Genomic DNA, 13,927 nt, shown 5'->3' on the forward strand with positions numbered 1-13,927 from the left:
CCGCAGAGCAACTAAGCCCACGTGCCACAACTACTGAGCCTGCACTCTAGAGTCCACAAGCCACAACTGCTGAGCCCATGTGCCACAACTGCTGAAGCTCGCGTGCCTAAAGCCTGTGCTCCACAACAAGAGAAGCCACCGCAATGAGAAGCCCGTGCACTGCAAGGAAGGGTAGCCCCTGTTCACCACAGCTAGAGAGGGCCCGAGCACAGCAACAAAGACCCAACACAGCCAAAAATAAATAAATAAATAAATTTATTAAAAAAAAAAATAGGCATTTACGTTAAAAAAATTTTCAATATTAGAAATATAATTTCCAATATAAAACAATTTTTTTATTAAAAGTAATACAGGTACACAAAGATATATAAAATCATACTATGTATATACAGTTTTGCAACTATCTCTTTTTTTTCACCTAATGTATCTTAGATATATTTCCTTTTTTTCTCTTTTTCCCTGGCCGCACCATGAGGCACGCGGGATCTTAGTTCCCCAACTAGGGATCAAACCTGTGCCCCCTGCAGTGGAAGCGCAGATTCTTGACCACTGGACCACCAGGTAATTCCCTCAGATATATTTCCATGGTGGCAACATACACATATGGTCTTTTCATTATCAGCACAGTATTGTTACGTGAAACTTCCCTAAATCAAATGTAAAATATATCATTACTAATATTTAGGCCTAATTTATAAGCAAACAGCTCATTTTGGACAAACCTATTGCTTTAATGGACACTTCATCAAGCTTGTGGTCTCCAGTTGTCCCGGGTCGAAAGAATGCTACACCTCCTTTACAGAAATTAAGTAACGACTGAGGGAAAGGACTCAATGAAGGAAGGGATCCTTTCATTCGAATCTGAAAGTAAAGAAAGAATATGTTAATTACCAGTCATATAAGTCAATTTTTAAGGAAACTATAAAGCAACAAACAAGGCAGGTAAGATAAACCATAAAGAGTGGAAAACACAGCATGGTTCCCATACAATGTAAGAAAATATCCCTGAAATCACTTGTACTTTCAGAAACTTAGCTCACAAATTTAACTCAACAAATTCACTAGGCTAAATCTCAAAGGAAAAAAAAAAGGTTCTAGCCAAATTAACCTCTCTTGTCACTCAGTTTTGCCTAAAAAGTTCTGTATAAAAAGAATTTAATGCTATTTCCCCTGACTTTCCCCAAAGGAATAGTAAAGAAAATAAACTTAAGTATCTAACTCTACCTATGTACATTACCTAAAAACTAATACAGAAAAAGGTATATCTACATACAAAACTTTAAAAAACTAATCTATAAGTGACAGAATTATAAAGTCATCATTTGGCAACTCCTAATAAAAAAATGACTCTAGCGAGGATCATCAATAAATGCTAAATTAGGTAAAAAATTGATGGGTTGATGCAGAACATGATAGTGGGTGGAACATGACCCAAATTCATTGATCCATCTCATATCATGAAAAGTGAAAGAAAAAGACGTATGTGCAACATGATATGCTGCAGAGGGGAAGTATATAATACCACTTATGAAGGATTCAATTCTAAGAAAATGTTAACCTGAATTTAATCAAATCTGTCTACTTTGATGAGGATAGATTAATTACCAGCTTATAGAAAATAAAAAGAAAGAGGAACAACTTAAATGACACTAAATGAAAAAATGACAGACAAATCCAAAATATAGTTCAGGACCAACTACCTAATCTCTCTAACAAATCAAGAATAGAAAATAAAGGAAACTACTGTGTGTTAAAAGGAAACTGTGATAGAATAAAAGAAAAGCGGGACGTCCCTGGTGGTACAGTGGTTAAGAATCTGCCTGACAATGCAGTGAACACGAGTTCGAGCCCTGGTCCGGGAAGATCCCACATGCTGTTGAGCAACTAAGCCTGTGCGCCACAACTACTGAGCCTGCGCTCCAGAGCCCGTGAGCCACAACTACTGAAGTCCACACACCTAGAGCCCGTGCTCCACAACAAGAGAAGCCAACGCAATGAGAAGCAAGTGCACTGCAAAGAAGAGTAGCCCCCGCTCGCCGCAACTAGAGAAAGCCCACACGCAGCAACAAAGACCAAACGCAGCCAAAAATAAATAAATAAAAATAAACTTATAAAAAAAAAAGAATAAAAGAAAAGGGATCTAAGAGACATAAACCTGGGAAGAAAAGGATTAGCAGTAGGCTTGTAATCTATTTTCTCCCTCTACTATTCACTTCCAGAAAGACATGATCTAGTCAAATCCCCTTGTAAGCATGCTAAGGACAGACTTCTTGTCAAATAAATTAATGGTATTTACCAGATGTACAGAGTCTGTCTAGGCTGGTTATTAGAAACAAATCTAGAATGTATGGATTTATGGAGTATGACCCCTGGAAAATGTTACCCAAGCTATATAATTAGAGAGATATAAAAAGGAGATGTTAAATAACTGAAATAGTTCCCTTTTGTGTCATGACATTAAAAAAAAACCAGGACACATTCTTCTACAGTGAGAAAAGACTTGGAGCAGTGTATGCAATTCCAGAGTTCACTATATTTCATCTGTATCTTTTGGCTACCTACCTTGCAATTATTGGTGCAGTTTGACCCATGGATGAAAAACATGTGTCTACACAAAAACTTATATATAGGGGCTTCCCTGGTGGCACAGCAGTTAAGAATCTGCCTGCCAATGCAGGGGACACGGGTTCAATTCCTGGTCCGGGAAGATCCCACATGCTGCAGAGCAACTAAGCCCATGCACCACAACTACTGAGCCTGCACTCTAGAGCCCATGAGCCACAACTACTGAAGCCCGCGTGCCTAGATCCTGTGCTCCACAACAAGAGAAGCCACCGCAATGAGAAGCCCACGTTTGAGGCCATGCCTCAAAACTTCCTTTATAAATGTCCAGGAGTATTCTACTTTGAGAAGCAGGTTTCGTACTATAAATAAGCCTGAAATTTATGGATTTATAGGGCAGGACTCCTTGGGAAAATATCACAATTATAAATATTAATAAATATTAGTATATTTAAATTGTTTACCATACTGCTACCGAGTCTAAGCTCATACTGCTTGCTGCACTACAGGCCAATAATCGAGAAATGAGTTCTTGGGGCAAGGAATAACGACTTCATTCGGAAAGCCAGCAAACCGAGAAGATGGTGGGCTCATGCCACAAAGAACCATCTTGCCTGAGTTAGAATTCAGGCTCCTTTTATACTAAAAGGGGAGGAACTAAAGTCAAACACTTCCTGGTTCCCATCAGCCTCTGGAGGGCATGTGTTAATTCCTTCCTCCCTGCAGTCATTCACAGGTGGGCCTGGTCAGGACGTTTCCTGTTAGCTAAAAAGAGGTATTTTAGCTTAATGCTCATTACCAGGGAAGCAGGGTTCCCAAAGATGGGCCGTTATGTATAATTTAAGGTTAGAAGCAATAAACCTTTAGTGATTAACTTGTAATAGAATACAAACGGTTCTTCCCTATTTCAATAGCACATAAGTGACTAGGACATTTCCATACCTTCTGCATGACTTTTCTTGCCCATCTCAACTGCAAGATGTACCACTGTGCTACAGGAAAAGAACACCGAGCTGCCCGGAAAAGCAAGAGGACACGTTGAAGGATTCCAGACACCTTTTGGCGATTATCTTTTTCAGCTTTTAAAAGAAGATCATCACCATCTTCCTAAAAAGAAACAATAACAACAATTTTAGTAGCTAGTAAAACAGAAACTTAAAATGTTAAAGTGAAAATAAAGATAGTGCTTCTCAAAGTAGAATACTCCTGGACATTTATAAAGGAAGTTTTGAGACATGGCCTCAGAGATTAACTATAGCTATTTCTAGTGTCAAGGAAACACTTCTCTAACCTCAAACAATGTAAAGGGGTAAGTCGACCCTAATCCCAAGTCTTCGGCTACAACAGTTGAAGCCATCACCCCGGACTCCATGGGTAGAATGTTACAGAGAAAGCTCCTTTCGAAAAGAATGACTTTTCCCTTCCTCTTCCTGGAAAAATCCCATTATATTTCAATGTCACCTCCTCTGTGAAGCCCTCCCATTCTGTGCTACTATGAGTCTTTGCTCAGACTTCCATTATAGCTTTCACTAATCTATTCTTGCTGATTTATGTATCTGTTTCCCACACTATTGAGAACTACCCAGGAGCAAAGGCCTTGTCATATAGTGCATAGAGTAAACTCCAGTATGTGGTAGGATCCAACAAATGTTTCTTGAATAAACACAATTCAAGTCAGTAGCTACAGATTAATTTCCCAGAGAATGAGATAATGTGAATACTGTAAACATTTGCTTCCCCAACCTTCTCCTACCATTGTCACTTCTTAAGAGTATCCAGTTTTTATTTGGGTATCTGCCCCTCTCCTACATAGCCAAGTGATTCAAGGAGAGCTGATCCCATATCCCTAGCTGCCAAGGAAGGCCCTAGTCAATTGCCAAGCAGTACTTTGTATTAGCCCTAGCCAAGGTGTTTGATTCGAGGACAGGGAAGTGACCTCAGTCCGTCTTACAAGAGTAACTCTCAGTACTCTTGCTTGGAATGCTGGGAAAGAAATACTTTTGTACTACTTTTCTTTCTCCCATTCCCACTCCCTTTGGACATGGACAAGGTATCCTTAGAAGCTACTGGCAGCCATTCTGCTCCCACAAAGGGAGCCAGCCTTAAACTGAAGCTGACACCTTAGAAAACAAACTAAAAGAAAGAGCCCAAGTCTTTGGTAACATAACTGGACTTCTCAATTATGCCAGCCAATATTTACCAAGTTTTCTGTTACTTACAACCCAAAGGGTTCTAACTGATACAGAGGGACATTTAAGAGAAATCCTACCATTGGAGATTATTTTACTAAAAAATAATAAAATGAAGTACTACTAAGGATAGGTACCAAACTAATATCAGCACAGCATATCTAAAAATATCTTAAATGCTATTTCTAATTCCTAAACCAACATACTGAAGACTCAGATATGAGAGGAAAGAGGAATTACTGAGAAATACCATGGACTACTTATTCTTTCCATTTGTAATATATTACACCTGAAATACCAACAAATGAAATATTTTAATCTACTGAAACGTAACTTGAAACATAACAATGAGAATACAGCAAATAAGTCTAAAAAAAGAAAAAGAAAAAAGTTGCTAATTCTGAAAAAGTAGTAAAGAAACAATACCAGAATCAATTTAAACAGCTAATTGAATATTAAAACAATTTAAATGTAAATAATTTACATTAACACTTTAAATCCTAAAACCAGCTATGTCATGATTTTCAATAAGAGCAGAGGAAAAGTTCCTGAGAGGAATACAGTATTGCTATTTATAAGACAGAACTATCGATTGAAAAGTATAGGAGAAAAAAATGACCTTTCAAATCAAAGAAAAATCAAACTAAGTCTTTCAAAAGAGGCACAGACAATGAGATGAATAAAAGACTAAAATAATGTATGGCTTGGGACTTCCCTGGTGGGGCACAGTGGTTAAGAATCCACCTGTCAATGCAGGGAACACGAGTTCAAGCCCTGGTCCTGGAAGATCCCACATGCCACAGAGCAACTAAGCCCATGCGCCACAACTACTGAGCCTGCACTCTACAGCCTGCGACCCGCAACTACTGAGCCCACATGCCACAACTACTGAAGCCCGCATGCCTAGATCCCGTGCTCCACAACAAGAGAAGCCACCGCAATAAGAAGCCCACGCACCGCAACAAAGAGTAGCCCCCGCTCGCCACAACTAGAGAAAGCCCGCACGCAGCAACGAAGACCCAATGCAGCCAAAAATAAATAAATAAATAAAAAATAATGTATGGCTTCTAAATTCTGACATTCTTTTTGCTACCCTAAACAAATGTTTATTTTTTAAAAATCTGGATACAGAGAAATATCTCTTAATTTTGTTTTATTATTGAAATAATTTTAACATTTATTGAATGCTTACTATGTGTCCTAGGCCCTAAAGTAAAAGCTTTTACAGGATATCTCATTTAATACTCTCAATAATGCTGTCAGAGGTACTATCATCATCTTCATTTTACAGATAAGGAAACTTAAACATCAGTTTAATACATTGCCCAATATTACACAATAAATAAACAGCAAAGCTGGAATCCAGAAGTTAGCTTCAGAGCCTGCATTTTTAACCTGATGATTATTATCAAGTTGATTATTTTAAAGATTGGACAAAATCAACTTTAAATTAATTAAAAGATTAAGCACTAAGCTTACTTCACTAAGAATAGCTGGCTGAGGACAATATAATGGAGGAGCTGGAAGATACAAGCCGACCGGCACTAAGCCCCACAGTCTCTGACTGAAGTCCTTGGCAGAGTTTATCAGAAGCTGAAATGTCTCTGAAAGAATATCTGCATCAGCCATAACTGCTGCTTTCAGTACTTCCTGCACAGAACCAAATAGCAGATCTGCATCTTCTTCTTCAATGGGATCTAGCAAATACAAAATAGGTAAAGTAGTTAAAATTTATATTATACTTTTCATGTTATTTTGTAGGATAAAATTTCATATCTGAAAAAGTTGATTGCCGAAAATGAACATATTGGTTGACATGCAAAATACCCAAACTTCTAGACAGAAACTTAATAAAGATTCTCTTACTTTTAAGATTATAGGTTATCAGAGCACAAAGACTTTTCCAAAATTATACAAGACACTGTAATAACAATTATATAATAAAAAATTCTTGGAATATAGTTGTGACTCAAAAATAATAATAAAAGAAAAAAATATTAATGGGAAAAATGTCAAGAAAGACTCCAAAATAATATACAACATTACATGAAGGCAGTGAGAGAGTAATTATTTTCTTTTTCATAATAGTCCATCACAGTACTTTTAAAATAAAAAGGACTTGTGAAGCTAAAGATACCCCCAGAAATATACAAAATAGTCATACAGTATGGCTTCAATTATATAAGTGTATGTACATATGGAGACATGTTCCAGAAGGCAAAATGCAGAGATGCAGGTGGCAGAATTGGAGACTTACGCACTTTTATATTAGGAAATATTTTAAGCATACTTTAAGGTATAGAATATAATATGAAAACTCTCACGTACTGACTTCATCCTTGTCTGATATTAACATGTTTCCTACATTCAATTTAGATTAAAAAAGAATGTTGCAAATACAGCTGAAATTCCTTAGGTACCAATCATACTTCACTTCCTCTCTCCAGAGGTAGTCACTATCCAGAATTTGGTGTGGCTCTACTAAAACTCCTATTACACATATGTTGTGTCTTCCACAACATTCTATACAAAGTTTAACTTCTCTTTCATATTTTCCAACTCTTTTCTTTATATCTATACATTTTTATCTCTCTATATATTTTTTTGTGTGTGTGTATATATAGAGATAGATCAAATTCATTTTCCAGTTCACTAACCATCTGCTGAGTTTTTTGTTTTTAAATCAGTTTGTTGAGGTATGATTTACATACACTAAAATTTATCCTTTTTAAGTGTACAGTTCAATGAGTTTTGTTTGTTTTCTGTTTTTTAAAATATTTATTTGGCTGCACTAGGTCTTAGCTGCAGCACGTGGCTTAGTTGTGGCATGCGGGATCCAGTTCCCTGACCAGGGATGGAATCTGGGCCCCCTGCACTAGGAGTGCAGAGTCTTAACCACTGGACAACCAGGGAAGTCCCCAGTTCAATGAATTTTGACATTTTCATCACTCCAAAAAAGTTCTTATACCCTTTTGTTGTCAATTCCCCTCTTACTCCCATGTAACCATTGATCTGTTTCTTGTCCCTATAGTGTTGTTTTTTATAAAATCAAATAAACGGAATCACACAGTGTGTAGTTTTATTTCTGAGTTCTTTCATTCAGCACAATGGTTCTTCAATTCATCCATGTTGTTGCCTGTTATCAGTAGTTTGCTACTCTTTATTAATTATTATTCCATTGTACAGATAAATTGCAATTTGTTCTTCCATCCACAAGTTGATAAGCATTTGGGTTGTTTCAAGTTTTTGGCTATTATGAAAAAGCTGCTATGAGCATTCAATATACAGGTTTTTCAGTGGACCTATGTTTTTATTTTTCTTGGGTAAATACCTAGGGGTGGAACCCATTGACTTTTTCTCTTTCTTTCTGACCCCTGGAAATTTCCCTTACTTTCTTTAAATCTTAGCCTTTAAATGCATATCTTTATATTTTATCTAGAAACACACTGTATCTATGTATTTATTGTAGGAGAGTTTTCAGATCATCTAAAACAATATATTGCCAGAACTGGAAGTTCAGACTGGGAATTTTTTAGTCCTTTTTTTCAAAATCAACTTTCATGTAGATACATTATCTTTTCATTTACTTAAAAAAAAACCTGACAGAAAATTATCAAAGAAATTTTCAGTCTGATTTCCAAGTATTATGAATTCTTTCCAGAAAGAGAAGTTATAATTAATAAGCTCTAGGAATCTAGAGAAGTCTCACTCCTTAATGGAGACAAGCACTAATAAAACAAAACAGCTATCCTGGTTTTATCATTAAATATATGACTTTAAATAACAGACTTCATTACTTTTTGTCTAAATTTCCCCCTCTTTAAAACAGACGAATTTTATAGGGCTCCTGGGTAAATCCATGTATTACATGTAATATTATATTATTTTTTTATAATACCACTCAGAACTTTTCAAATTAAAAGCAAAAAACAACTCTATGATTTATGCATTAGGCAAGAGGTTCTAAGTACCCCTTGACATCTGAGATTCTACGATTCTATGACTGCAAAAGAAAACAATCTAAATGCAGCAAAATACCACTAGTATAAAGAAAGGATATGTATGGAAAATCAGAATATCATTCAGATACTGAACATTATATTTTGAACTGCATCAGTTTGGGATGCTCCCATTATTAAGAATAAATAGCAAAATTTTATTTTTGATAAGCTTATTACTTCAAAGCATTAATATATGTGTGGGTACTTAAAAGCTTTTTAAAATACCATAAGCTTTATATTAATTAAGCCGATACATGTGTCGACCATACATAGGTAACACACCTGTAAACTGTTTGTATTTTGAGCCCATTTCTTTTTTTGCTTCCAAAGAGGCCGGCTGACCTAAAAAACACTGCAGTTTTTCCTGGAAAATCTGTGCTGGAGTCATATTTAACGGTAGATTCAGACCCTTTTTCCTGGACCTGAAATCACATCAAATTAAGGGAAAAGAATACAAATTTTGAAAAAAGGAAACATACACACATCAAGAGCTAAACATGAAATTTTAAAGAACAGAGAAATTCACTTTATTCATCCTATATTTAGACAAGAAATAAGCAAGGAAATACTGTATTAAGGATAGTATTAAGGCTTTCCATAATTATGGTACTAATATATCTCCTCATCCTTACCTCCCACTGCTGCCCTACAAATGTACTCTATCCAAACCAAGCCAAACTTGCTTTTGCCAAATGCCTTTGCTCACATTTGGAATGTTCTCTCTCCCTACAGCTACTCAGTTCGTCATGATCCCATCTTCCCTTCAATGCCCATCTCAAATGACATCTCCCACATAAAGTATTTCCTGTCCTTCCCTCACTTGATACTATTGCTCTCCCTACTGTACCACGGGCACTTTTCTTACCACACTATGTAAATTGTAATAATGTTTTGTCCTATTTTCCCTATTAAACTATAAATGCCTAAGCATAGAAACTACGTACCATTTAAGTTTACAATCCACTAAAACACCTGGCATAGAGCTTGATAAATAATAATAATAAACATACATACATTGTTAATAACATACATACATTGTTAATAATAAACATATTAACAATGTATGTTAATAAATAAACATATATTGAATTATTGAATTAAAAAATATAGAAGACACAGCAATACCATAACCTTCAGAATAGTTAAAATATAGGGATTAGTTTGATTAGCTTAAAACTCAAATCCTGGGGCTTCCCTGGTGGCGCAGTGGTTGAGAGTCTGCCTGCCGATGCAGGGGACACGGGTTCGTGCCCCGGTCCGGGAAGATCCCACATGCCGCGGAGCAGCTCGGCCCGTGAGCCATGGCCGCTGAGCCTGAGGGTCCGGAGCCTGTGCTCCGCAACGGGAGAGGCCACAGTGAGAGGCCTGCGTACCGCAAAAAAAAAAAAAAAAACTCAAATCCTGTTTGGGAAAGACAAACTTTCCCATTGACTGTAGGCCCTTTGAGGGCACTACTAACAAATTAATGTGCTAAATAGATGTTTTAACACTGTAAGTAAGCCTCTGATCTGTCCAATACAGTAGCCACTAGATGTATACAGCCCTCTAAATTTAATTAAAATTAGATGGAAAATCCAGTTCCTTGGTCTTATTATCCACATTTCAAGTGCTCAATAAATACATGTGGCTAGTAGCTATCAGATTGGATAGCACATACAGAATATTTCCATTACTGAAAAAAGTTCTATTGGACAATGCTGAACTAAGGATTCCACAAAATGCATAAATACCAGCAATGACTGAAATAAAAAATATTTTAGATGACCATCATACTTTCCTAAAAATACATACCTTGTGAAATTGCTATCATGTTTACAGAACAGCTGCAAGGCCACACCAATGGAAACAGACGTCTTCCAGTCTCCAAGTTTCTGTGCCAACCACACAGCTTCTGGAACCAGGCCACCAATAAATAATAATTCAAGGGCATATTCAACTGTCCACACATTAGAAAGATTCTGCTCTCTAACAACACTGGCCACCTTCGAGTGTTGCAGAGGAATAAGTCGAAAGGGCTGCTCTGTGAGTAAATTAAAGAAAATGGATTTTACAATTATATATACAAGAACTCACACCTCTTTTTATAGATCTCTTCAATCAGTATTTCCTACACAAAACCACAACAAGGAAGATACATACAAAATGGCCTAAAATAATGCTTAACGTACTCTAGAATAGTCTTTTTAACATTGAACACTGTGTCTCTTTAGTGGGTCATGAAGCAAATGTCAGCATTCCTAAAAACATGAAACTGAGTAGACATAGAAACAAAAGAGACAGTATCAGAGTGCATTACACAAAATAAAGGTAAATAAGTACAGTTTAATGAAACTTTTTGGTCAGATAATATAAACGTACACACACACGTAAACGTACCGGTCACAGTGTACAGTTTACTACTGTGGGCTGCTCTGAAATATATAGCTGTTTCTCCTACTGCATTATGAAATCTGGAGGGCAGAGACTGCATCTTACCTGACTTTGCATTCCTCATAGTGTCATGGGATAAAAATCTAGTTTGAGGTAATACTCAAGCATATTAAATGTTCAATGTTCAGTGTTTAACAGAAAGTAGAAAACTGTGATTTTCAGTAATCCTGAACAAATGACAAGATTTCAGTCTGGCCTGAGATTAAATACAAAGGGTAATAATATCCTTCTCCCCAGCCTTCTGTATCTTTCCCTAATTAAAGTAACTTGAATGAGAAATTTGAAAATACTATGACAGAACTGTTATATTTTAAAAAATACATATTGCTAAGATTTTCACTCACTCCCTCAAAATAAAACTGGTAATTAGTATATGAAGGTTTTTGCTCCTTGAAATGAAATGATTAGTTTCTTATGTGATCTGCATAGGCTCTGCCCACACCAAGCACTAACATTTTAGCTCTTTGACAAAGATATGGAAAGAAACGAAAAATTTAGTTAATCAATGACTGTTTGATTCTGCATAGGCAAACAGCCAGGAGATTGACGAAATTTTTCCAGTTTTTAATTCACTATGAGTAAGGCACTGTACCATTAAAAGAATTTGAATGATTTAATTTTCTGAAATTTTTACTGCTTTCACACAGCAAACATCATACCAAATAAGCAACTCAAATCCGCAATACATTCTGCCACTAGTTCTGATTTAAAAGATTAACATGAAATATATTCTAAGTCAAGCCTGCTAATATCATTTTTCAAGACAGAGGGAGATTAAAGAAATTAAAGGATATATAACAAGTTTCAGATATTTAAATTGTCAACAATCATAGTCTAGTCTCGGGCATAGGAAAAGAACACAAAGTCTTCTCTCCTACTCTCTCCTCTAACTGGGAAGATATTTACGTAGGGAATAAAAAGGTGTGTCTCTGAGCTTTTATGAACATTTATGAGTCTGCCCAGAAACAATTCAATAACTCTGTCACTTTTCTTCACAAAGTGTGATAAATATCAGTCTCCCTTAGGTATGTAAAGTCATCTGTAAAAATAAAAATCATTAGCAAAGAGCAGAAGTCCTATAAATATTGTAGGACAGAAAGATAAGAAATTGAGATAAATCTTCTGAATACCAGGATTGTACTTCTTTTTTTTTTAAGATTTTTCTAAAAACCACATGAGGGCTTCCCTGGTGGCGCAGTGGTTAAGAATCCGCCTGCCAATGCAGGGGGCACAGGTTCGAGCCCTGGTCCAGGAAGATCCCACATGCCGCAGAGCAACTAAGCCCGTGCGCCACAACTACTGAGACTGTGCTCTAGAGCCCGCAAGCCACAACTACTGGGCCCACGTGCCACAACTACTGAAGCCCACGTGCCTAGAAGCCACCACAATGAGAAGCCCGTGCACAGCAACGAAGACCCAATGCAGCCATAAATAAATAAATAAATATTTTAAAAAATTAAAACCACATGAGTTCTGCCTCTCTCCTTCAGTAAAATTATATGGATTAAGGATACAATTTGTTATCAGAAACATTATTACCAAAAATAGGGAGCACAAGTAGTAAATACCTCACTTGTGACAAAATAAAGAGAGCTTAAATAAAAAACTATTGTAATAATTAGTGTCAAATGTACAAGGAAATAAGTAACATCCAACTGAGAGGTTCAGTCAGAGGAAAGCATAAAGTGAGAGAAAGAAGCACAGGCTGTTCTCAGGGAGAAAAGGACGGAGCACCAGCTTAAACTGAGTTAGTGGCCAATGGAGAGGGAAAGGGGAGAAGGTAGATCCTGGAAAAACAGAGCACCTGTTTCTCTGTTTACACCAGCTCCCTAAGAGAAGTCATAATCAGGTCAGGGCCAACTTTTCTTCCCCAGGGAAGCAGACACCTCTGAAAAGGAACCTCTAGACAATTTCCTTTCTGATCCTACCTTACATATAAGGCTCTCTAGGGTCTAGAAGCTCCTGAAAACCCTGACGACACTAGAGTCTAACACTACTGTTGAAGCATCCAAGTGGGTGAGGACAGTCCTCCACTCCCACCCACACCCTGAGAAAATTAGAGTCCAAACACATAGTTCAAAATCCACAGTTCTGTGATTAAATCTGATGACCACTTGTTGCTACTTCTATTAAACTTCTAATTATATTACATCTTGTACTACTCTATGTGTGCCTTGTACATGTTTATCAGTTCGTGTTATTTCCTGCTTAAAGCCCTCCAATAACTTCCCACTGTACCTAAAATAAAATTCAGATTTCATACCCTGGCTTACATCACCTGGCCATCTATCTCTGTCTTCATCTCATACCACTCTCTACCTCACCCTCTGTGCTCCAGCTACACCAGTCTTTCAGTTTCTCAGACACATCAAGTTTGTCCTTGCTCTAGAGCCTTTGCACAGGCTCAGCATATAATGCTCTAAGTCCTATGCGTCCATGGCTGGCTCCTTCTTGTCATTAAGAGTTCAGTTTAAATGTCACCCCCGCAGAGAGCTCTTCCCTAAAGTCACCACCTCAACTACCGACTCAGTCACAATACATTTCTCTACTTAGTTCTCTGCATAATAATTGTCACCATTTGATAGATCTTTGTTTATATATGCATCTATTTAATTTTCCGTCTCAATCTATTAGATGTACTTCCATAAAAGAACAGGTATTTCATCTGTTTTGTTCATGGCAGTTAGGATAAATCTGTTCCAAATGTCAAGACAAGACAAAACTACAGATGTTTTCATATTATTA

At 36.9% G+C, this 13,927-nt stretch overlaps 1 protein-coding gene across 1 annotated transcript in view; it reads right to left on the reverse strand.

Moving 5' to 3' along the window:
- Positions 1 to 13,927, reverse strand: part of CPLANE1 (ciliogenesis and planar polarity effector complex subunit 1) — a 130,664-nt gene that overhangs the window by 90,803 nt on the left and 25,934 nt on the right. The window contains exons 17-21 of the mRNA XM_060146967.1: positions 10,544 to 10,772; positions 9,035 to 9,174; positions 6,231 to 6,448; positions 3,505 to 3,669; positions 723 to 861 (exon numbers count right to left, since the gene is read on the reverse strand). Coding sequence (XP_060002950.1) covers positions 723 to 861; positions 3,505 to 3,669; positions 6,231 to 6,448; positions 9,035 to 9,174; positions 10,544 to 10,772 — 891 coding nt within the window. The remainder of the gene's footprint in view (positions 1 to 722; positions 862 to 3,504; positions 3,670 to 6,230; positions 6,449 to 9,034; positions 9,175 to 10,543; positions 10,773 to 13,927) is intronic.

The sequence above is a fragment of the Lagenorhynchus albirostris genome, chromosome 3 (assembly GCF_949774975.1).
Source record: "Lagenorhynchus albirostris chromosome 3, mLagAlb1.1, whole genome shotgun sequence".
In the NCBI taxonomy this organism is placed as follows: Eukaryota; Metazoa; Chordata; class Mammalia; order Artiodactyla; family Delphinidae; genus Lagenorhynchus; species Lagenorhynchus albirostris.